The following is a 26,831-nucleotide window of genomic DNA, read 5'->3' on the forward strand; positions in this document are numbered from 1 at the left end:
TCATGGACATATTTTATGAAAAATCCTTTTGCTAGGATTTTTTCTCCTGAGAAGCTGAGAGGCCTCAGAGGAAAAGAAAAACAATAATTATCTGCTGCTGTGGAATGCAACAGGTGCATCTTTGATTGATCTCATATGGTTGTTTCTAATTAATGGCCAATCACAGTCCAGCTGTCTTGGACTCTCTGGTCAGTCAAAAGATTTTATTATCATTCCATTCTTTTCTATTCCTTGCTAGCCTTCTGATGAAATCCTTTCTTCTATACTTTTAGTATTTTTAGTATATAATTTTCTTTTCATATAAAATACATAAAATAATAAATCAGCCTTCTGAAACATGGAGTCAAGATTCTCATCTCTTCCCTTGTCCTGGGACCCCTGTGAACACCACCATAGTCCTCCTCAAGAAACAAGCATCTTTTTGGCCCTAACTCAGTAGGTAAAAGAGGGGTGGGGACAGAGGCATAAGACAAATCCCAAACCCAGTTCCTTTTACAGTAGGAATCCCTTAGGCTCATCTCAAAACATAAGTGCTTGGTTTTAAGGAAACCTTAAAGAAAATCCAACTAAAGCTAGAGACGGTGCTTAACTTGTTTATAAGAATAGGCTAGCTTCTAAAAAGATGCAGATCATTAACAAGAAAAAACAAAACACATTCTTCTGTATATTGACTTGTGCAGCTTTTTCCCTGCTAAAATATTTTAAAAACACAAACCATAGACACAGTGTAGAAGTGCATAGAAAAAAAACCTGCACCCATTTTGTTTTAACTTTGCAGTTTTGTTTGACCCTTTTTACTAGGTTGCTAATTCCTTCATTTATGTTCAGCCATTCCTAAGGAAATACCAATTCTACATGTATGTTTATTTACTGAGAAAACTGCCATACTCCTTTACCCTAGTAAAAATCAGGTTTTGGGTGTTTTCTAGGGATATATTACAGCTCTGCTAAGTAGGTAATCTCTTACCTCCTTGCCCTTTCCTATGACATTTTAAGTGTAGCTCCTTATGACAGGAATTACCCCATATGGTTCAAAAATATAAGAAAAAAAGTTTGACACAACCCCCCCAGAGTGAAATAATCCACTTAATCTGGATCAATCACACTGAGATTTACAAAGTTCTCGAACTTCTTGCTTTTGCTTTTATTTAGGAAGTGAAAATAAAACTTGTAACCTATAAATACAAATGCCAAGGTATTACATGAAATATCCAGGAGTACTTTATTATTTTTTAATTTCTCACAAATATTTCCTATGGAACTCAAGAAACAGGGAAATCAAAGAAATTGAGTCTGTATACAATGAAAATCAAGTTAGATACTGCCAATTTGTCAATTCATAAAAGTTTTATCTGACAAAAATGAGCTCTGAAAAGTACCAGTCATTAATTTCATCAGCTGCTATTTTTAACTATATTTGCATTAAGCAATCTGTGTAGAACCAGGTGTATTTAACCCACTTAACTCAGTGGCATCACAGTTTTAAAATATTTTTTGTCACCTATATATAGATATATATACAAGGCAGAGGGCCAAAAATATGAAAAAAGGTCAAATTTCACACAATGTAAGCTTTAATATTTTTTTACTTTTTTTTTCCCCTCAAATAGCAAAGCCAAGCCAGTTTTCACACTGTTTCTTTAATTTGCCAAAAACATGTAACTCCATCTATATTAAAGAAGCAGAAGAGTAAGCTTAACAGCAACTTTAATTTACGCATTTTCTTGGGGGTGGGGGAAGGGTGTATTCATTTTAGATATTACCTTACATATATTAAAAAACGTTCACCAATAATAGGTTCACTAAATTTATTTAAAAATTGTAAAATACATCTTAGAAAAGAACATTACATTCTGCACACTGCCCTCAAAGGATGCCAGGGACATGTGAACAACCAGTCCTTTCCCCCTTCAAAAAAAAAATTTAAAAAATTACAGTGTACATAAAGCAGGGTGTTCACAATTGCTACAGGAAAAATAAAACCACATTACAATTTACTACCACTGAACAAAAATAAAATCCACTCTGCTGCTGTTTCAAAATTTCAGTGTTAGTCTTGTGCAACCTTTTCCTACCCCAAATATTTGTAATGAACTAAAACATTACATCTGGCGAAAAGCAGATTCCACTACACCTCAAATGCAGAACACCTATGAAGCAGAGGAATGTTGGCTATTTAAACAGAAGCAGATATTAAAAAAAAAAAAAAAAGGTGCAGGACTCCTTCAGTTCTTCACTAGTCTTAGAAAAACTTTCCAGAATACTGCTTCACACTATAAAAAAGAAAAAATAATCTTGCATTAGAATCCTTCAACATCTGCATACTGCTTCACACTATAAAAGAAAAAGAAAAAAGCATGTATTAGAATGATTGACCATACATCTTACATCAATATTTACAATGGCATTCTTAAACTATAAATTTCCAATACTATTTAAAGTAAATAATTTTGAAAGGGTAATGACTAATAATTATAGGCATTTAATTATTTAAAAGCACATTTAAATATTAGCAATCTAAAGCCAAACATTCAAGTAAACATTAAAAAATCCTATGACAGCCAACATGTTATTAAAGCAAAACTAGGTAAACTATGTCCAAAACTATTAATATTCAGAAGAAGAGAAAGTAATGCCAGCAAGGTGTGAAATGCTGCATAACAGCACCAATTGATTTTAACTTGTCCTGTAGAGGCATGGCCTGTGCCATATGGCAGACTGTGATTTGTTGTCGGTTATCTAAAAACAACAAAATCACTAGTCTTCCACACAGAACTAGGCCAACATCCACTGAAATCTTCTATATTTTCTACAGGTTCTATATAATTAATTACAAGTAATTTTTTTGCAGCAATTTCCACCAGAGAAATGAAAGGACTGTTTGGCCAAGGTGTCTTCCATCAAGATTAGTTTTGAGGGAATTTTCATTTTTGTTAGAACAGAGAAAAGAGAATCAAGGCAGACCTACCACTAGAGAAGTTAGGTTCAATAGTTACTTAAATCCTGTCTTCTTAAAACTATATTACAGAGAAGAGCTTTAGAATGTAGTAGTAGGAAAGTCAGTTTAAAAATGATAGTAAGGACAGCATTAAGCTTCAACTTGCCTGTTCTGCAGTAAATATTGAGCATTTTGTATCTGGTCCTGCGTTCCTGTAATAGTTATTATCCGATCTTCTGAGCCTTCTAGTGGTTCATCGATTTTGATTGAAGCTCCTGACTCATGACGTATTTGTTTGATTCTCTGGCCTCCCTTCCCAATAATAGAACCTGCCAACTAGGGGAGAAAATAAAGCATTCATTTCTTGATATAACTTTCTCTGCACAGTACTGTTCAAGTAGCTTCCATCCATTTAGTTTTATGAGTTTCAATGGAAGCTTACTCTTTTACAGCCTCAAAGCAGTCGCTGTAATGTATATTAGCAAACACAGGTGGGATAAAGTTGGAAGAACCAAGTGTTTGTAAAACCAAGTTATATAGACCATCTCTATTATTGAATATTAACAATTAAAAATAGTTTGGTGCAATCTCTAAAGTCAAGACAAAACAAACATCCTTAAGAATAAACTTCCAATGATTTAGAAACACTTGCTTTATATTAAAAGTACTTATCAAGCATACCAAATACTTCTGATTTACTTACATAGCTTAAGAAAAGACTGTGACTTTTTATTTATTTATTTAAACACAATTGTAAAGCAAGTCAGCTTCACTTACATCTTTGGGAATTGTTACTTGTGTTGTGATGATGGGTCCACCAAGATCTCCATATGAACCACGGCCCCCTGTGTAAGAATAGTCTGATTTAAACACATGCATCAAGCCTCTTACTGACTAAATGAAGTGCATGTCAAAGTTCTCTATAAAAACTTACCATATCCAGAGCCACCCTCAAACTATGAGAAAAAGAGAAAGAAAAAACTTAATTAGTGAAACCAGCAGTGATTCATTAACATGTTTTCATCTCAAGTATCATACTGTTAACTTTGAGCCTATTTTATGCAAAAATCCTAACCCACAACCTTAATCTAAGTGTCATTAAAGACAAAGTGGGGAAGAGGGCAGACCGGGAACAAGAGGGCAGGGAGGAATCTCACAAGAACCTTTTAGCTAGCTCTGTTAAAATCTCTAAGAATAAGTCATTAAGATCCAGCCATACCAATTTACCAAGCAACCTTATCAATTCAGTTGGTAAACAGCTCTTGATATTGATCTATTCCTGACCCTTGAACTAAACTAGTATTCAAATCCAAAGATCAGAGTTCAGCCTTATTATTACTACCTATACAGCTCAGGAGAAATTAAAGTTTCAGTTTGAGACAAGACATTTACCTGGTAACTGTCAACCCTCCTACTCCATCTTGAGGAAAAATCAATTCAACTCTAATAACTTTATAACTTGTCTCTCTCCATTTAGACTATGCTACAATCCTTTGCATCTTAGAAGGGACAATCATGACACTTATTACTACTGTTCTGCTAAAACTATCATATAACAAATCCAAATCACTGTACTGCAGCACTCCTGACTGTTTTTATTTTTAGGACTGGTACTTGATATCAAGTGCTTAATTTGATCTAATGCCTTTTGTATGCACACACATTCATTTTAATCTTCCTGTAGAAGCAGAAACAAATGTGCACACTTCTCTAGAACTCAACTGATAACACTGAAATACAGGAATCTGTGAACTACTTGTTTGCAGAAGTTGTAATGCAATAATTTTTTCCAAAACAATAACCAAACACCTGTCAGCTTTTTAGAGCCACATCAAAATGGAAGCTATTCAGAAAAACTTATCTGTTTCTAAGCAACCTGTGTTGTGCAATCACATTGCTTAGCAATACTGACCATAATAAAATATAAAAAGAGCTTGTAGTGGAGTGCAAAATACAAAACAATGAAGGACACTGCGTAGAACTTAATTCAGAGACTGATCAGAACTGCATATTCCACACATACTCTTCTACCTATTTCTGCTGATATTTTGCCCAGGGAATCTCTTTTTTGGGCTAACTTGTAATGAACAATCATTTTCTTCATCCTTTCTGCTGCTTCCCCTCCCCAGACTACAAGACAGCAAATTAATTTGACAGCAGATGAGTAATTCTAACTGCAATGTTTATGTAAGCTAGGAACTAACATTTAATATTTGGTGGCACTTTGACATCTTCTACACAGCATAAACACTTGCTGATACCCTTTGAACTTTCCTCCCTAAACCCTCTAAGAGTAAGAAGTTTGATAAACACAAACCAAATGGAATATTTCAAATATATGGATAGATAATGCACAAATTTATCCAGAACTATAAGTAAAGAATTACTTTCAGCATTCCTCATTTGAAACAGGGGAAAGCACAACATGATGAAGTTAAAATAAAACATAGTCCTAAATAGATGTATCTACAGGGTGCTGACAAAGCAAGAGTTACAGCAAAAGTTAAAACAGAAACAGTAAAACAGGGTACAAAAGAGACAGTACTAGAGAAAAGCTTCTCTTGGCTGTGCTGCTGCATGCTTCCATTGAGGAACATTAACTGCCTGTATAGGATTCACTGTTTATGACATAAACTGCTAATAACTTGAGTTACAATGACAGCTTTAGAGACTTTTCAAAGGTGCAAGCTGCCACTAACTACATTCAATCTCAAAAAATTCCAGTTATCACTTAAACAATTCAAATTATTTTCCTCAAAAATAAACTATTAAACTAGTCAAATAAAAGCATGAGCACACTCACCAACTCTGGTGGCTGCATGTCATCACAGGCATCTACATGACACTGCATCATCTTCCAGGGACAATGTAATAGAAGAAAAAGAGGAAATTAATCCAAATTAAGTCCATGTTATGGAGACTTACAGATAACTTGGCAAACACACAGAGAGCAATAGAAAGAAACATTTTTCTGCACTACTTAAAACTACTACAAAGGCTCAAAAGTAAATAGACCAGTTACACGATTTACTCCCTTTTACTTTCACTGCTAGGGAACTGTTACTGGTCACACTTCCTTTTTCCCTTGTTTCTGTGGCATAAACACATTTTCCTCTTACACAAAGGATTCAGACAGTTAAGGGCCGAGCAAAGCTTGAACAGTTGGTTACTTGGTTTTTTTACCTCTAAGTACTGGAACTGCACTATATAGTAAAAGATGTTATTCTCAGATACCAAAACCTTTTACTTCTCTTATGCATAAAAATAAAACAGGAAAGGCATTTGATAAAACAAGTAACTGTCATTGATATATCTGTGTCACCAACAGGTCAAGCAGGAAGGAGACAGCTTCTCATATGTTATTATTTTCCATATACCTCATACAGCCAACAGCTAAACTAATAATCTACTACTGTCTAATTATATTGGAAATCCAATTACTTTTTTTGTTAAAGTGTGATATATAGCATATCTTTTCTTTAGTCTTCCTTAACAAATGTTGGGAAAAAAATTCAACAAAATTATAAAAATACAATTTGTAGTATCCACTTCAAATTACTATTATGGCAAAGGCCTTTGCTGAGTTAAAACATGCAACATAACATGGATGACACACCAAAAAAAGGATGACATCACTGATGAATTATTCTTTAAGGAACTAAGGGACACCTCCAAATCAACTGCCCTTGACATTTTGAGGGACTTCATCTTGCTGGATGTTAACTGGAACACCACACAGCTGGTACAACCAGGGCCAGAAGATTCCTAAAAACACCTGGATGACATCATGGTACAGATACTAGGGGAGCCAACTAGGAAAGGGGCCTTCCTTGAGTTGTTGCTCGTTAAGAGAGAGGAGCCCAAGAGTGAAGTGGCGATTGGTGGCCATTGTGGTAGCTAGGGAAGAGGCGCTGCGGAAGATTTCGCGATGTCACGGAAAGCTAGGACCCACGGTTCCCCATAGATAAGACCCTCAGGTACTCATAGATAAGAAATTAACATAGGAATGTGGTCCCACTAACAATAAGAATGTTGCCCCACTGAAGCCAGTAACTTTCCATCCCTTACCCAGTACTTTTCCATTCCCTACTAACCATAGGTAAGAAGGACAAACCCCTTTTTGACGTAGAGACCCCTAAGACTATAAGACCCCATGAGAAGAAGTAATAAACGCCTTTTGACCGTCCACCACATTAGTGTCTGCGTATGTCATTGGCCCGAACGGCCCTAGAGAGAGGGCTGTCGAGCTGTACCTCAGAACCAGGTCGCCTGCCTTGATCCAGAAGGCAACATTTGGTGCCGAAACCCGGGACAGCGGCTTGCGCCCGGGGAACGGAGAACACTCCTGGAACAAGGACGGCGGCTGCGGCAGCAGGACTGACCGCAGCGGGGGGGGACGCCCCCCAGACCAGCTTGGACAATGAAATCCACAGCGAAGGTCGTAAGTCAGGCTCATGAGCAATGGAGAATTAAAGGTGAGCTCAAGAACTCTAATCTTGCTATTGCAAAGCTCCTAGAGCTGGAGACGATCGAACGTCCGGTAAATATATTATATTGGGAAGCGCAGGAGAAGTGCACTGCCGCCTCAGCAGAGGACTCAAAGTCCGCAGGCAGTGGTAAAAACCTCAAAGCGTGGGGGAAAGTATAAGAGGCCCTACGCAAGACGTTAGAAGAACAGGAGACGCGGGAAGCCGCGCGTATACGTTTATTAGCTACACCAAAGCCGGGGGTGGGGGCCGCGACGCAGACCGCCTCTGAGAGCGATCAGATTGAAGGCGGGAATACTCGGGGGCCGAGCGCGTTCCACCCCTTCCCGAGCCCGAGCCCAGACCCCCCAGAGCCCCCAAGAGACCCCCCGGAACCCCCAGGGGACCCCCCGACCTTCCCGCGGAGCCCGCCGGGTCCTAGCCCCCCCGCGGAACCGTCCGAAAAAGCCGTGGTTTCTCTATCCGTCTCTTCCCCGCCGGCCGCCGGTCCGGCGCAAGAAGCAGAGCAGCGCGCGCGATGCTTCTGGCAGGGACTCGCGGAGGAGGCGCGGAACAAGGCCGGATTGTCGGACCCCGCCGGGATCGGTAAAAACTCGTCCCCGCCATGTGCGTTTAAAAATGGCGCCGAACCACATGGCGAGGGCGGAAGGGAGGAGGCGGGGGGCGGAAACGGAGTCAGCCTGCTTAACATCGCATGCGCGGGCGAGCGGGGAGACGGGGCGGCCCCCGCGGAGGAGCGTAAGAACAACCAGAGCGCTCTATTCAAATTAGGTCCTTATGGGGCAAGGACCTCCCCCGGCAGGAGGCGGGGGGAGCCCAGGGGGAGGGAGCAGCACCACCCCCGAAGGGAGGAGCGAGGTCGAAGCCGAACAAAACGGCACGGAGCGCCGGAAGTGTACCGGCAGTCAGCTTCCGGCTCAGAGTCAAGTTACAGCTGCTCAGACAGCTCAGAAGAGCCGACCGAGTCCGGCTGGGACTCGGAAACCGAGAGAGCAAAATTAATGCGGTTTCGAGCGAAACCAAATAAAGCTTTAAACAATATCGAGAAACAATCGCAACACAAACTCAGCGATTGGGGAAAAATAAAAGCAGCCTGTGGGGACCGGGCACCGGCAGCCTCCATGCACACTTTCCCGGGGGGAGTTGCCGGAGCGCGGGGGAACCAACAAAGGGCATATACTCCGGTTAACCCAAAAGAAGCCAAAGCGATTTCAGAAATAGAGATCAACTCAGCTGTAGTACACACTCTTGAGGATGACCTTTCTAGCAATAACGATCTGCTCACTTTTGATATTAAGCAAATAAGCCGCATGCTTTTTGATGGGTCGGGGCGGACTGTATTTAAGCAGGAATGGCAGGACGACCGCGTTAGTCCAGGCTTCCGGGGAAGGGCAGCAACTCAGCGAGCTGTCCCCAGCCGGCACAGCTTTCCCTGGCAGCACCCTCACTCCAAGCATCCCGGCCCCGGGGAAATGGGACGTCCTTTCCATGCTCGGATTTCGGATTACAAACCTATCCTGAAGGCCACTGCCGTGCACCCCCTGCTGCCAATCAAATTGACTTGGAAATCATCAGACCCTGTATGGGTTGAGCAGTAGCCCCTGACAGAGCCTCGAATGGCAGCCTTGCTGGAACTGGTCGACCGCGAACTGCAAAAGGGTCACATAGAACCCTCCACCAGCCCATGGAACACCCCTGTATTTGTGATCCCCAAGAAGTCCGGACAAGGCTATCGTCTCATCCACGACCTGAGAGAGGTGAACAAGACGATCCGACCCCTGGGTCCAGTCCAGACACTGCTACCCGCGAACTCAGCCATCCCCGAAGGGCAGCCGTGCGCAGTACTGGACATCAAGGACTGTTTCTTTTCAATACCCCTGCACTCTGAGGACAGAGAACGATTCGCCTTCTCCGTGGCGTTTCGGAACGGCGAGCGGCCCAACCTTCGCTTCCAATGGAGAGTGCTTCCACAAGGCCTAGTCGACAACCCGACCATATGCCAGATCACCGTGGATAAAGCACTGACGCCGGTCCGACACTCCAATCCCACTGCAACCATCATCCAGTACATGGACGACATCCTGGTTGCAGCACCATCAACAAGCCAAGTAGATGACCTAGTGACCACAATCACAGAGACCCTTCAGGCCAACGGCTTCGAGATCGCGAGCGCAAAGATCAAGAGAGGACCCTGCGTGACCTTCCTGGGAGTAGGAATCACAAGCTCCTACGTGACACCCCCCGAGATGAAGATCAACCAAGAAGTCGAGACGCTCCACGACATGCAACGCCTGGTGGGATCGCTGCAGTGGCTTCGCAACATCGTTCTGATTCCTCCCGAGGTCATAGACCCTCTGTACGACCTCCTGAAAGGGAAGAACCCCTGGGATCCCAAGGAGCTGACGCCGCAAGCAACGAGCTCCCTCGACTTCATCGAAAACCAGATGTCCACTGGCACGCTTGCCAGGTGGAACCCAGCCATGCCACTGGACCTGTATGTCCACTTCACACCGAAGGGGGGAGTGGGAGCACTGGCCCAAGGACCTTCCGAAAAGGCCCGACCGATCCAATGGGTGGTCCTCGGAAGACCCGCTCGTGCATTTTCCCCGGGAATCGAATGCATCGCCAGCCTCATCATGAAAGGTAGGAGACTCGCCTTGAAACACCTAGGGACAGAGCCGACAAGCATCCACCTTCCGTTTCGCAAGCAGCCGACCTCGGAGTCAGCCACAATATCGGAGTACCTGGCCCTTGCTCTCTCCGGCTTTGGAGGAGAAATCTCCTACTCCTCCAAGCCACCCTGGACGAAGCTGCTGACCGTGGTCGACATGGACATGCCACCGAAAGTCAAGGACAGACCGCAGCCGGGACCAACGGTCTTCACAGACGCTTCCTCCACGACTTCAACCGCAGCAGCAGTGTGGCAGGCAGGAGAACAATGGCATTGCATCAAAGCGTGCGACCCCACACTGTCAGTGCAACAACTGGAGGCAGCAGCAGTGGTCTTGGCGTGCGGACTCTTCCAAGACGAACACCTCAACATCGTAACGGACTCTATATTCGTGGCAAGGCTCTGCCTGTCCATGGCAGGACCAGGAGTGTCGACATCAGCAGCAGCCCTAATGCTGGAAGAAGCACTTTCCTCGCGACAGGGCACCGTGTCAGTCATCCACATCAACAGCCATGACCCAGTCAAAGGCTACTTCCAGACCGGCAACGATAAAGCGGACGCCGCAGCGAAAGGCGTTTGGACCCTGCAAAGAGCTCGTCAGCTGCACGAGTCGCTCCACATTGGAGTCAAAGCACTGGCGAAGAGATGCGGAATCCCGACAGCGGACGCGAAACATGTGGTAGCCACTTGCCCTTACTGCCAGAAGTCACCCCTTTGGACCTACGGAGTCAACCCGAGAGGTCTCAAGCCCTCAGAAATCTGGCAGTCGAACTTCACCTGGTGTGAGCTGATGAAGCCCCGAGCATGGCTTGCAGTGACAGTAGACACTTATAGCGGGACGATCATAGCCACACAGCACTCCAAAGCAAACTCCAAAGCCACAATTCAGCACTGGCTGACAGCCATGGCTTGGCTTAGTATCCCCAAGCAGATCAAAACTGACAACGGTTCCAATTTCACCTCCAAACAAGTACAGGAATTCGCTGCGAAATGGGGCATCACGTTAGTGCAAGGCATCCCACACAACAGTACCGGGCAGGCCATAGTTGAGAGAGCAAACCAGACCCTGAAAACCAAGATAGAAGTATTGGCAAAAGCAGAGGGCTTTGCCAATGCCATTCCCCCAGGAGATCAGGCACGCATGCTGGCAACCGCTTTGCTGGCACTGAATCAATTCCCTAGGGGAGACGAAACACACAGTCCCGTCCAAAAACACTGAGCCACTCGAACGCTAGAAGAGAGCCCACAGGTGGTAATCAGAAACGAGTTAGGCGAGTGGGAACGGGGCTGGAGGTTGATGCTCACGGGGCGAGGGTATGCAGCTGTCAAAAAGGACGGCAAAATCAGGTGGTGTCCACTTAAGTCAATTAAACCAGACCTTCATAGCGAGCAGAATGAGACTGACGAAAATTGCGAGTCTTTGTTTACAGGACCTGCTCGTGGGACGTCCTCAGGACGCGTACATCCCGGTTCCAGACGAAAGCGACAGACCACCAAGCCGTCAGGCAGCACCCGAGAGACCCGCACGGGTGAGACCCAACCGCCAAAGGTGTTTCTGTGTGATTTTGCTGTTGGGGCTTGTCGCCAGAGGGCAAGCCAGCCCAGATCACTACCCCCATCGGCCATTCAGGTAGGTCATGCGACACCTTAGTAGTGGCAAAGTACTCAGAGAAATCACCACACCAAACACCCCATCCTTCGTGCTCCGCATCACCGACCTGTTTCCAGGACAGCCAAGGGTAAACCCCTATTCCCCACACCTCACACATTCGTACCTATCCTACTGGTGCCCAGCTTCAAACCCTGAGAAAAGCTACTGCAGTCACCCAGGGTGGAGATATTGTGAGCACTGAGGCTGCGAAACCATAGTTACAGATGCCAGACCGTCGGGGCCTGGGTGGGATCCACAAGAGCCAGACAAATTCTTACAGTTCACCTGGGCACCCATCGGCTGCAAAATACCCTTCTTCTTTCGCGAAAACCCCCATCGAAACCAAATTAAAATCCCTAACTTTCGGGCATGCACTGATTACAACATGACAGTCTTGCAGCCAGACCACTCTAGCTGGGCCACAGGCAGAACGTAGACAGTGGTCCTTCAAGGGTCAAAAGAGAGGGTGAACGTGCAAATTATCAGGCTCCAGCCGTCAGCACCCCGAGCAGTCGGACCCAACAAAGTGATTAAAAGCGTGCCGAAAGGGAGAAACATAACCTACCCCAAAACCTTACCCACAGGGGTCAGCAATGTCCCGACCAGTCAAGCGGAAACCTTTCAGATGAGTCGCTTAACCGAGTCAGACGCAGACCCAATCCTTCGTATGTTAGAGGCTACCTTTCTATCCCTGAACGAATCCAACCCTAACCTAACCGAATCCTGCTGGCTTTGTTACGATGTCAAACCCCCCTTTTACGAAGGAGTCGCTTTAGACACTCCCTTCAGTTATTCCACAGCCGACGCCCCTCACCAGTGCAGATGGGACACCCCTCGCAAAGGAATCACCCTGAGTCAAGTCACAGGCCGAGGCAGATGCTTTGGCAATTCAACCCTAGCTAAGCGGGAAGGTAACATCTGCACCAAAATTGGCAGGCTGAACAGGAAAAACAATAAGTGGGCAGTCCCATCCGCATCGGGGATGTGGGTTTGCCAGCAATCCGGAGTGAGTCCTTGTGTGTTCCTTCCCAAATTCAATGACTCTAACGACTTCTGTGTCCAAGTTCTGATTGTTCCTAGGGTCTTGTACCACTCAGACGAAGAGATGTACCATCTTGAGGGACCCAGCCAGATCCACAAAAGAGAAATAATAACAGGTCCATTGGCGATGCTGTTTCTAACAGTCACCCTCGGACCATGCCTGCTGAACAAGCTGGTCTCATTCGTTCAGAGCCGCCTGGAATGGACCAACATCCTGTTCATAGGGCGACGACAGTTGCTGTGAATTCAACCAGAGAATTCAACCAAAGAACACTGCCAGTCACAAGATTTTCGAAACTTGTCTGGCAAAAGCTTACTCAGGTTTCCCAAAATCCCTTTCCCTTGTCAAGTTACAACCTTATACCTCAATTCAGTATCTATGTACACGACTACCTCATTCATTTGTGAAAAGGGAGGGGGAGATGTGGTAGCTAGGGAAGAGGTGCTGCGGAAGATTTCGCGATGTCACGGAAAGCTAGGACCCTCGGTTCCCCATAGATAAGACCCTCATGTACTCATAGATAAGAAATTAACATAGGAATGTGGTCCCACTAACAATAGGAATGTTGCCCCACTGAAGCCAGTAACTTTCCATCCCTTACCCAGTACTTTTCCATTCCCTACTAACCATAGGTAAGAAGGACAAACCCCTTTTTGACGTAGAGACCCCTAAGACTATAAGACCCCATGAGAAGAAGTAATAAACGCCTTTTGACCGTCCACCACATTAGTGTCTGCGTATGTCATTGGCCCGAACGGCCCTAGAGAGAGGGCTGTCGAGCTGTACCTCAGAACCAGGTCGCCTGCCTTGATCCAGAAGGCAACAGGCCATCTTGGCCACAGTGACTACAAAACAATCAAGTTTAAAATCTCTGGTGAGAGGAAAAAAAGTGCCAGCAAAACTTCAACCCTGGACATGAGGAGAGGAGACTTCAAGCTGCTCAGGGAACAAGTAAGGCCCCCGGGAAAGTGCTTTGGAAGGTGCTGGGGTCCATTAGTGCTGATCACTTTTTAAGCACCACCTCCTAAGGGCACAGGCAATTCCCAAATGTCAGAAGTCAAGCAGGCAAGTCAGAAGGCCAGCTTGGCTGAGCAAGGATCTTTTTCTGGAGCTAAGGCAAAAGAGGAAGGTGTATGCCCAGTGGAAGCAAGGTCAGAAGATATGGGAAGAATACAGAGATGCTGCTTGCCCCACTAGGGAGAAAATCTGGGCAGCCAAAGCTCAACTGGAATTGAAGTTGCCGGAACTGTGGGGGACAATAAAGTTTTAAAAAATATATCAGTAGCAAAAAGGAGACCATAAATAACATTGGCCTGTTACAGGATGAAGATGGCCAGCTCACAGAGACAAGGCGAACGCCTCTAATGCATTCTTTGCCTCTGTCTTCAACTCGGATGACAAACCAAGGAGGTCTCAGCGCCCTGAGCTGGAGGACTATGACTGCAAGAATGATCAACTCCCAGTTAACCCTGTAGTTCAGCAGGATCTGCTGCTCCAGGTGCATCCCTATAAATCTATGCTGCCTCATAGGATTCATCCAAGAGTACCCAATGAGCTGGCTGATGTCATTGTGAGACCTCCCTCAATGATTTTTGAACGATCTTGGGAATCTGGAGAGGTCTCAGCTGACAATGGTTGTCCAAATTTTCAAGGGCAAGAAGGATGACTATGGTAACTACAGGCCCGTCGGTCTCACTTCAGTACCTGGTAAACTTATGGAGGATTATTCTGGGAGTTACTGAAAAAGATGTGATAGATAATGACTATGTTGCAGTCTTTGGTCACAGTTAGCACAGCTTCATGAGGTGAAGGTCCTGCTTGACAAACTTGATTTCTTTTTTGACAAGGTAACCCACCCACTTGATCAAGGGAAGCCAGTTGATGTGATCATTTTAGATTTCAGTAAAGCTTTCAATACCGTCTCTCTCAGGATCCTTCTAGACAAAATGTCCAGCTGGATAACGACGTCATGCAATGGGTGGACAACTGGCTCATAGGTCAGGCACAAAGGGTTACAGTGAATGGGGTGACATCAGACTACTGACCTGTCACTAGTGGGGTTCTGCAGGGCTCCATTTTAGGGCCAGCTCTCTTTAACATCTTCATAAATGACTTGGACACAAGATTTGAAGGTATACTAAGTAATTTTGCCAACAACACTAAAGTGGGAAGAGCTATTGACTCCTTTAAAGGCAGGGAGGCCCTGCAGAGAGACCTCAACAAATGAGAGGCCATCACCAACCATATCAAGTACAACAAGGGAAAGTGCTGGATTCTGAACCTGGGATGGGACAACCCTGGATGTACAGACTGGGGAAAAAGATGTTGGAAAGCAACACCACATAAAGGAACCTGGGGGTCCTGCTTGATGGCAAGTTTAACATGAGGCAGTAGTGCCCTGGCAGCCAGGAGGGCCGATTGTGGCCCAGCATCACCAGCCAGTCAAGGGAAGTGATTCTCTTGCTCTGCTCTGCACTGGGGTGGCTTCACCTTGAGTCCTGTGTGCAGTTTTGGGTGCCAACTAGAAGAAAGATATTAAGCTATTAGAGAGCATCCAAAGGCAGTCTATGAAGATGGTTAAGGGTCTTGAGGGGAAGCCATATGAGGAACAGCTGAGGTCATGGGAGAAGGGAAGACTGAGGTGATACCTCATTGCAGTCTACATCTTCCTCAAAAGGGGAAGTGGAGGGGCAGCACTGATCTCTTCTTGAGTGACCAGTGACAGGACCCAAGAAGACAGCACGAAGCTGTGTCAGGGGAGGATATCAGGAAAAGTTCTTCACCCAGAGGGTGGTTGGGCACTAGAAGCCAGGGCACTGGTCACAACCCCAAGGCTGCCAGAGCTCAAGAAGCATTTGGACAATGCTCTCAGGCACAGGGTGGGATTGTTGGGGTCTCCTGTACAGAGCCAGGAGTTGGACTCAATGATCATTGTGAGTCCCTTCTAACTCAGGATATTCTGTGATTCTATGAAAATATAAGTGCTCCTTTAAAAATGGTTCCTAAAATATTAGGCGCATACAATTTTCTTCTCTACAGACTCATTTGTGCTAGTTACTACTGGTAACCAATGCAAATTAAATCAAAATCAAATACAACACTGACTGGATTAGACAAAATGATTAGTATTAATAAGAATTTATTGCCTTTAGCATGCAATTGAAAAATACGCATGCAATACTAACTGATGGGAAATTCCTTGGCCCAGAAGAGTGAAAATTGAAATTTTGGTAATTTTAGTATTTATGTAGATGTGTCAAACATATTTTCTTCACTTTCTCTTCTTTGACATGCTCCTTAACATCAAGTCTCTTAAAACATAAAGTATGTTTAATATTTTTTTAGGGTATGTACCTTTATTGAAGTCCTAATACAGACACATGTATATACACAGACACACATATATATATAATGATTTAGCAGTAGAAATCATTTGAATGAGAAAAACCAGATGAGGTGTCTGAACATACACTACAACAGACACTGATTTAGCTCTTGTTCAACTCCAATTTAAAAATACTTTGAAAGCATTAGGCATAGGCCATTATAACAAAAAAAAAAAAGGGAAGTGGAAGATTAAACAGCTTTATATGTACTTCTCCACCTTATTTTTTCCCTGGTATGTTTTTGTGTATTTGTCTATCTAAAGCACCCATGGGGATGGGGGTGTTAAAAAAAAATAGCAGAAATGCATTTGTGTTTTCTCAGCTATCAAAATAGCTGTCATGGCCCATAGGCATTTAGTACTTACAACCTAAAATATATACCACTGTAAATAAGAGAAACAATGCATGTATGTTTTCCAGTAAAATGGTTCAGAATAAATTATATATATACACACACACAATTATTTTTTCCTCCCATCTTCAACTTTACAAGACTGTCAGTCTTGTTACATCTCAAAAAAGTCAAGTTTCACCATCCAGTCTTGGTTCACCATCTTACAAGTCTGAACTTTCTCATTTTTAGAGAAGAGATCTGGCAGAAAATGAGGATTTCTGTAGATTCAACATCTCCAAGATGTTGGTCTGAAAAGACTATTCTTGCCTTTTAATGTATTTATGTAAAATGGCAGTCTTGCTCTCTGAAATTAGCCTTTCCCATGCATTACTTCACAAATCACAAGGATGTTAGTTTACTCTAAAGGTTTCACTACAGAATGGTTTCTATGTGAAATGTATAGTAGCTCAAGACCTTATATTCCTGGTATGACACTTTCAGTTTTAGCCTCACAATCCATGGAAAGATTTTTCATGTGCTTATACAATTAAGGATACTGGGACTATGGCTAGCCAAAAGTAGCAATTAAATAAGATCTGTGTCAGAAAGCAGTCCTCATTGTAGGCTGTCTATGAAACTCATGCATAAAGCAGCAAAAGCCACGAGCAGCTCCACTGTGAAGAGGAAGAAATAGAATTGCTTTTCAGAACGTGGAAAACAAGCAAGCAGAGATGACTCCTATTTATTTGTAGAAACTCGTGTCAAGAAAGCCAAGGTCAACCTGATTAAAGTCAGACTAGAGTTCAAATAGATTTCTCTATTCTAAATGGAATGGAACAGAACTAGAACACACTATTGCCCCAAGCTGAAGACTGTTCTCAACCACATACCCAAGGAAGGGCAGATTGCTCTGTTTATATGCCCTGACATTGGTTTTACCAGATGCTAATAAGAAAACACAAAGCCCAAGCTTTGAAAACATGAAAATACAAAGAAGTGCTCTTAGAGGTCTAGTTCATAACTCCTAGTTTCTTAAGATTCTGAGTAGCATAAACAACTTGCTGGTTTTAATGTTGTGGGTTTGTTTACTTCTTTTTTGGGAGGGTGGGGGTGGTTTGTTTGGTTTTAGTAATTTTAAATGCAAGTCTTTAATTTTAGTATTTCTGCTAGGCTTCCAGTGCCTCAATTGTGACATTGCTTCAATATGTTCTTCCAGTATGTGTTACTGGAAGTAATTGCCTCTTCCTCCCAGGAGGCACCAATGTGTAAATCTCATTTAGGTAGCCCATTTCATAGTTCCTCTACTTTCTCTTCCATTTATTTAAAATAATCTCATCTAACCTGTCATCTTAAAGAATGTGCCTAACAGAGCCAGAAGAGGTAAAAACAAAAAAAAAAACCAAAAAAACAAAAAAAAAAAAAAAAGAGAGATTGTTAACCAGAGGTTTACCTCCCAGATACCTAGAATTTCTCTTCCCAGGAAAGGGGATACAATAAATTACTACCAGGAAGTCATATTTCAGAGTGCAACATGGAAGAATATCTTTACGCATTTTTTAATTCTCCTCACCACCCAACATGGTTGAAACATATCTAATTTCATTTAAAATTCATCTTATCAGTGGTCCTGGCTCCAAAACATTTGAAATCATAGTAGATTTTTTTCAGATATAAATTGGCATAAAGAACTGAATTGAAAAAGCAATTATCTGCCAGACCAACTAGATCCCTTTAAAGATATTATTCATGCTCTCTTAAATTTTGTAAACATTTGTTGGAAAACATTGTTCTGACATGCTTTCTTAATCTGAACAGCCTACCAATTTCTATTTCTGTCATCCTGATTTACAAGTAACAGTCTACAAGAAGGTCTGTGTAATTAAAACCTGAAGGGACTGTGCTCTACCAACTTTCTATTCCATTATTGATGGCAGGCAGGGAAAAACAACCAACCAAACAAACAAAATCCCACAAACTAAAACCACACAGCAGATCACATCCCAAATACTCTTTACAACTCCAACAGTTGTATTCTTGGGGAGACCATTTGTATAGCCAAAAGATTGTGGAGATATCAAAGTTTATCAGAGGCACACATATTCCACACTTAAATGTATGTATTCAAGAAGTTTCCTCAAAGTGCTAACTGTATTTACTAAGCAAAATAAATTTTAGCCTCCTACCATTCCATCGTAACGGTCTCCAGGTCTACCTCTTCGGTCATAAGACATAAGATCTCTAAAATGAGAAAAAGCAGCAGCATATGACTCATGTTATGAACTAGTTTATATATTCTAATTCAAGTTTTAACAATTTGCACACAATTATGAATTTCTAAATGCTTTAGCCTAGTTCTGAATGACATAAAGTTACAGAACTACTAGTCCTGATAATACTGTAGAAATAATTAAATTCAAATGCTTTCAAAATTTTCTGGTGCAATACACACTCAATTTTGAATAACTACTAGCAACACAGAGTGTGAAACAAGTCCTGGAAACATGAACACAATTCAGTAAATGTTACTCAACTTGTACAATGCATTTATGCAACAGCTTACCCGCCACGAGGAGGTGGTGGAGGAGGAAGAGGAAGATTACGAGCTCTGCTGCCACCTCTGCCACCACGGCCTGGTGGAGGCGGTGGAGGTCCTCTGCGAGGGCTCATATCATCATAATCTCTTCTTGATGGAGGCATAGGTCGTCCCCCACGACCAGGAGGCATTCGATCAAAGCCTCCTCTTCCACGCATGGGAAAGCCCACTGGCCGTCCCCTTCTATCATCAAACATCATTGTGAAGCCACCATAGTCATATGTTTCATCATAGAAATTTGGATCATAAGGCTGGGCTCGTCCTTTAATTGGAGACTAAGACACACAAAAACAAAAATAACACCCCTCCCACCAGTTAGCACTGATGCAACTATATTTCATAAATTAATATAATAAATATATAAATATTAATTTATACATGCTGAATATGTTCTTTATTTCACAATACTCATAAGCAAGGCAGGGGGAGTGATAGACTTCCTGAGAGCTTATCTATGATAGAGAAATTGCTGTTATCGATGGGTGGCACATACGTTTCTCTCACTTCCTCCCTAATTAAAATTTTCTTATTTTATGGATATGTAAAGCATGACTAAGTCCCTTGGTACCAAAAATGTCTTCCCCAATAAGGTACACTCCAATTCTAGCAAGCAGGAACAATTTCAAAGGGTGCTAACAGTCCAATGCTTATTTTGTTACTGGAGAACAGGCAATGAATTAAAATAGAAATGGAAAGATATAATTTTCCAGCCAAATCATCCTGACTTTCATAAATACCAATGAAAGAATAAGTTTAAGACACATTACCTCAGAGATAAGATCCAAGATAATCTTGATACATTCCACAACTCTATCAGGTTTTCCACCAATAAGCACCACTCTATCAGTGGAATGAGGACAACATTCTTGAAATAGCTTAATGGTGGTTTGAGTATTCTGTTGAATAGAAGAAAAGCAACCCCCAAAATTTTCAAATAGAAGTATTTTAAACAATTTTATGAACTTATTGAAAACAAAATGGGTAAGACACACACTAAAACATTTGAAAAGAAACAGTCAAACAAATCATTTAACTTCCAGTCACTTTAAGTGAATGCTTGGCTTCCAAGTTCTTACAACAAATTTAATCTTAAAATATTATATTTTTAATACCCGCGCAATGGCGCCAGCTGGTATCAAATATTTAGATTTTTGAAGTTTTTTAATTATGGCTCATCTACACGGTTATTTAATCAAATACAAGCAAAAGGACCACATATTCATTATAACCTTACAGGTTATATAAGCCTTCATATCTCATAAAAACATGCTTTGGATGCAAGACAGCAATGTTGCAAGGATCATGTCTATTCATCTTGCCTTTCCCTCATTCCACACAAATAGTAAGTTATGCCTAAATGGACCTGGAATTGCCTTTGATGCAATGTGAGGAAAGGACAGAAAAGAACACTCTAGACTGATAGAGACTACTAGCTTTTTAAGACAAAACCTCATTCCTTCATAAAGGAAAAAATGGCCTTTGAGGAAGTGAAAGTTAAAATATCCAAAAACTAAACAAACAAAACCCTAAGAAAACTCCACCATACTTTTTTATAACAATATTCAAACATCTATTAAATTATCATTAAATAGCTTATGGAGATCTATTCACACTAAATAGTTTTCCTTGTCTAACACCATTGATATAACCTATTTAGCAGTTCCTGATGAATGGCATTTTAATTTTAAAAAGTATCCTTTATTTATAAAGATTACTGCTAATACACTTAAAAGCTTTATAAGTAGTTCTGGGCTCTATCACCAACCGCTACTTCATGTATGAAATATGTTCTTAAGGATCTCATAGATCATAGATGAAGCTTACACTCACAGCATATGAACACAAAACACCAATTTGTTTATAGAATAAAAGCAGAATCTGAAAAGAATAGGAAACAGTACCTCTCTGAGTTCTTTGATTTTAGCACCCTTGACACCAATAATTCCTCCTGCTAGACTTTGGTGAATTAGAAGTCTTAATTCACAGTCAAAGTCACTACCTTTGTAGTGCTGGTACTGTAAGATGCATACAAGAATAAAATATTAGTAAGGGGAAAAAATAATTGAAAAATACAAATACTAATTTTGATTTTCTTTTTTAAGATTTTTCTCCAAACAGCATGGTATGACTTAATTTACTGCTGAACTGTAATACTTTATTTACTATTAGAAAAAAAAACGACACATTTTTAAGTAATTTGTCTCAACACAAGGTGATGTCAAATTAGCTTTCTTTCTTTATTTTATTATTATTGCTGTTGTACAGAATTTTAATATATCCAACAGCACAACACACTTGATTACCATGTAAAGGCAGAATGGAAATTACAGTAGAGCTACTTTAAATCAGGAACTAGTCAGGAAACAGGTGGTTTGAAGGGAAGGAGGCTGTTCCAAATATTATTCTTTTAAGAAATTTTCTCTGTCCCCTATTAAAAAAATGCCAACACATACATTGAGAGCTATAGGTCTTCTTTCAAAAAAAGGCTAGGTTTTACTTTCTATTTTAATATATTAAAAATAGGACACAATCATCTAGAATTGTTTTAAAATCTAAATTTATACCTCTGAAAAAGAAACAAACCTAAGAGACATACCTCTTCCAAAGTAGGGATAATCTTCTTCAAGATTTCTCCAATTGTCTCTGTATCTGCACTTATACTCAAGATACTGTTAAGAGGCCATAGTGTCAGAAAACATAGAGAAGGTGGAAAGTAGCAGAAATAAGTTTATTATTCATAATCATACACAAAATTCTAACAAGACTGACTACACAGAAGACCTTACAATTAATATTCTCCATTTAAAGTAAACCTGTTCACTGGATTTACAACACATGCATCTTTGTTTATGTCCAATACATATGCATGATGAATATAAGAATTTAAGGCTAGGCAGGCCTTGCAGAGAGAGCAAAAGAACTCACGAGAGCTTTTGGAAGGGCTCAGACAGATTAACCAGGCAAGAAATTGACGCAAAACTAAAGTATGAGTGAATATTCATTTCCCCTGCCACCACTAATTTAGTATACGCTTAACATTACATTGCTAAAACTAGCACACCTTTTTATAGAAAAGGTGAGGATATGTAAGTAGTCAACATTATATCTGGAGTAAGGTCAACATACCAGTTAGAAATTAGATTACTAATGGGCTCTGCAAAAAATGCAACATAAATACAAGGGGGAAAACCCCAAACAAAACAAAAAACCAACCCCACAAACAAACAAAAATATAACACAAATGAGAAGTGAAGAAAAGTGAACTAGAGTTAGTATTTCGGCAGAAATAATTATGAATGGACAATGCTGGGGGGAGAAAGGTGGGCCACAAAGACCAGAGCAAGAGACTCCTGAAACAATTTGATTTATAATACAGTAAATATACAACACTTGAAGCTGTGCTCTTTCAATTGAAATAAAATTAGTGGATTGTTTGGGTGGCCAACTCACGTAAAAATTCAGTGACAAAAAGACTTAATGGGGAAAATAAGACAGCAAACTTTAAAAAAAACAATACACGGTCTATAAGGGGATACTATTTATATCAAAGGCAGGTAATAAAACACATTTCTCTCTTTCTAATCAGGCAGTGAGGCATAAACTGTTGGGACATACCGCTCAGGGCCACTGCTGTCTGGGACTGAAACACTTGCATTGTACTGCATTGGTCATTGGCGTTCGTGGATGTTGGCATTGGGCATGGGCATTCAATCAGTAGTTGTCAAGTATGGTACCCGTTTGGCAACAAGCACATTTTTGGGCATAGCCAACCAGGGTTTTCACATGGGCGTTCAGGGGCGGATGGGCCAACGTCATGGTGGGCAACGCAGGGGCAAGTCGATCCAGTACATGGGTAACGGAGATATATGGCCAAAAAAACAAGGAGAGGGAAAAGGGGGAAAAGCAATAAATTTTAATTTAATACAAACTATACTTATTACTTTCAGTTAATGAAGCAAGCGTAAGTTGCTTTGAAGACTAACACAATAATGGATTGCTACATCAAATGTGACTTAACAGTATGGATCTTCACAAGTTACGTTATCTGACTAAACTACATTTTACTTTTAACAAGGATGTTTCAGTAGCAGGCTGGCTCATGAAGGTAGACACAAAAACTGTTGAAATGCATATTACTGAAACCTTGAGCAAGTTGGGAAAGTTAGTATTCCAGATCAGTTAAATTATCTGGAGTAAAGGGATGTGTTTATTTACTTAAACAAACAAACAAAACCACTAGCTGCCAAAGTTTGTTGGCATGATTCCTGACCATTTCAGCTTAATCCTCAATTCTAGTTGCAATAGTTTGTGAACTTAGATGGAACTGATTCTGTGATGATATATTAGCAAATATTGTGTTGAACACAGTCTTGCTTGAAAAAAACTGTAGCTGATCCTAAGTGGAGGAGTGTAAACAAATGGAATTTAAGAAGCATTGCCAAGTTTTATAAATACATAACATTTACACTGGATGTGTGTCTAATTACAAGTCAACCCACATAAAATACGAATAGCTAAGTAAGTTATGACCATTTAAAAATTCTTCCAAGTAAAATAAAATACTTCTTTACTGTTCTATACCTGTACCTAAATCATGCAACCCTAACATCAATGGTTTTGTGCTTTATGTCCACACTGTTAAAGCAAAAACAGATGGACCATTATGTTTTGGGATTTTTTTTTAAGGAAGTTCAAAAATTCTTTGATCGTTGGCTTAAGCCAGCCACCAGAGATAGTTTTCAATAGCACTATAATGGATTCACATAAATGGGAAATGGTATAGTTACAGGTTTTAAGTTTTACCAATATTTCTAATAAGAGATGTTAACTCATGTAATTGTGTAATTTAGAGGAACCCTGTTTGAAAGCAAAGAGGTTTAACATAAACCTCTCCTCCCACATGACTTGAGCTGGGCTTCAATTAAAACACAAATTGAAAAACTAAAGTTATCTTCTCCAACAATCATTACAAGTGGCTTATTAGATTATTGTTGTCTAGGTTTGAATTTCTCAATTTCTAGAAATGTATGCAATCAAGTTTTCAATGCAGTGCCCTGGAAGAATTGGTGTTAAATTAATTCAAACTCATGTATACTCACATCTGTACGAAGTGCCTTAATATTTTTGCCACCTTTTCCAATCACTGCTCCAGCATTCTGGAAAACAGTTTTCAGAATTTACATTAGGCTAAAAACAGCACAGACTGTTTTTTTGAACCAAAGACTAAGAACAACGTATCTATTTCTGCATTACCTTGTGGGGTGCATTTAAGGGTGGGGTGAGGCTTGTTTCCTTTTGAAAGGTTCAAATTAAATTAAAACAAACTGATGTGATTTTATCATGAGGAAAAAAAAGGTAAAAAAAAGATCAATGCAGAGATAAAAATACTCAATAATATTTTTTCAATTTTAAATTTAAGTTTCTAGGCAATTCTGCCTATATTCTCATAGAATCATAGGATCATAGGTGGACAAGCAGATTAATAAAAAACTGGTTGGATGATTGGTAATAGTTAATGGATCTTATTGCACCTAGAGGCTGGTAAGAAGTGGGGTACCACGGAGGTCTGTCCTGGGATCTGTCATGTTTAAACACAGAATGATTTGGATTGGAAGGGACCTTAAAGATAGATGATCTAGTTCCAACCCCCTCCCCCCCATGGACAGGGATGCCACTCGCTAGATCAGGTTGCTCAGGGTACAACCATCTCATAGTTAGAATATGACTGAAAAAAAAAACTTACAGGTTTCCATGCATGTTATATAAGTCAACAGCTTTGCTAGTTTATTTGATCACTTTTTTAATGTTTGCAAATTTCACTTTCCCACTCGAAACATTTGAGCAAATGCTACTTTTGACTGAAGCCTGCGTAAAACTGATCACTCAGGTAGGTACAGTCTGAAGAATGTAAAACCAATATACACAATTGCTAATCTCTAGTTGCTAAAATCAAGAGAAATAAACTCAAGATATTCAAGAGGGGAAATTGTAAAACTAATTTTTTACCAGGCTATTTCAAGAACTACATGCAAAATTATTACTTTTACTATGCAGTTCATACATGATGCTAACAGTGCTAAAAATATTTTGCAGTACTCGACTATTCATTAGAAATGCCATGTAGAGTTAAGGTAACATTCCCCTACCCTAAGACAAGACTGAATCACTTCAGACAGCACAAACATCTGCATCAACTGGAAATACTAAAGGAGATTCAAAAATAGCAGTTTTACTATTTATACTAGTCAATGAAGCAATTGCAAGCCATGAAACATTACTCTCTTATATTTCCTACTGTTGATATTGATAGATTTATTAAATCTGGAGAAATTACTAAAATCTTGAGGAAGTTCTCATCTTGCCTCATATTTAATTTACAATTAAAAGCTGATCATTTTCTAAACTGCTTGCTTTCTAAAGACTAATACATAGTCATTCCCTTGGAAACAATTATGTTCTATTCAAGCATGGGAAGCGGCTTATCATTTCTATGTCTTTATTTTTTCAATAAGTACATTTTTTTAAAATCAAAGAAGTCCCATAGATTGTTAGACTCACCCTTGAAACAAATTATTGAAGATCGCAATACACTTCTACTGTCATTCATGCACACAAGTATTTCTAAATAAATTTTAAATAAAGCACAAGTTCTTTCTAAACATACACTGTCACCACTGTCTTAAGCAATGGTATAAGCAGGAACATAGCAATACTAAGAGCATACTTTGCTTTGAAGCAAAATGCGCAATTCAACCATTTCATCTGTATTCCGAGACCTTTTGAAGGCCTGTTCTTCTTCCATATCTTCTGCAGGACGTTTGCCTGTAGACAGGTCCATAGGGGGAAAACACAAATGTATATTTAACTTTCTAAGTCATGATAAAACTGTATATCAAGTTGTGCAGTGTATTCCTAGTGAAGCATTCCCTCCCATTAGCCCAATGCTAACTTCTGACATCTACCCTGAGCACCTATAGGACAGAAACAGGTTTTTACTTCATCAGTCTACATATCAATTAATAAGTGAAGACTTATTCAAATCTATAAACTACAGCTGAAATGTAAATTTTTCAAACTTTGTGAAAAAATAACACTGTTTGCAACAGTGCTGCATCACCTACTTAGTATTTCTTTTACAACTAGGAAAACCTTAAAGCACAAAAGATTAAAAGTAGCTTGTCCAATACTGAAATACTGGTGAAACAGTAGGAAAGCAGTATTTAAAGTCACTTTAAAAAAATGGCCTGAATCAATACTAATGCTCTCTTCTTCACTAATTATGTCCAAAAGGTTTTTCATTTAGCTAATATTTAGAGATATTTCACATATATATACATTCCCTCAAACTAACAACTGCTATAAATTAAATACAGTAACAGATATGCCTAACAGTATCTTTACGTGATCACGTTGTCCACACAAATACTGAGCATTTAGCTATCAAATATTTTCAAATCTTTCCTTATAACTTTTAGTTACTTATACCATGACTAAAATACTCCCAAAGAAAAATTACATATTCATGACACAAAAATTACATAAAACCACACGGGACATTTAAAAATTGAAAGATTAAATGAAGCATTTGATACAGTTAAAGCATTTCAAAACAGTTAGAAACATCAAGACTCAAAAAGTTTCCCTCCTCCCAAAATAAAATAGCCCTTTAAAAAAATTTACCATTTGTCTCTGTGTTGGTAAAGGTTTCCTCCTGTTGTTCAGTCTCCAT

At 40.7% G+C, this 26,831-nt stretch overlaps 1 protein-coding gene across 1 annotated transcript; it reads right to left on the bottom strand.

Annotated features, from left to right (window-relative positions):
* Nucleotides 1–2,204: 2,204 nt before the first annotated feature.
* On the bottom strand, nt 2,205–26,831 carry LOC134431429 (heterogeneous nuclear ribonucleoprotein K-like). The gene is made up of 13 exons (XM_063179439.1): nt 26,775–26,831; nt 25,827–25,925; nt 24,202–24,258; nt 22,718–22,761; nt 21,699–21,771; nt 21,004–21,117; nt 19,870–19,998; nt 19,070–19,377; nt 18,693–18,747; nt 3,873–3,894; nt 3,716–3,798; nt 3,105–3,274; nt 2,205–2,334 (listed from the first exon to the last, which is right to left on the bottom strand). Exons 1-13 carry the CDS (start codon nt 26,829–26,831, stop codon nt 2,301–2,303), a joined length of 1,245 nt encoding a protein of 414 aa, XP_063035509.1. The 3' UTR covers nt 2,205–2,300.

Source organism: Melospiza melodia, chromosome W, assembly GCF_035770615.1.
Source record: "Melospiza melodia melodia isolate bMelMel2 chromosome W, bMelMel2.pri, whole genome shotgun sequence".
NCBI classification, from domain to species: domain Eukaryota; kingdom Metazoa; phylum Chordata; class Aves; order Passeriformes; family Passerellidae; genus Melospiza; species Melospiza melodia.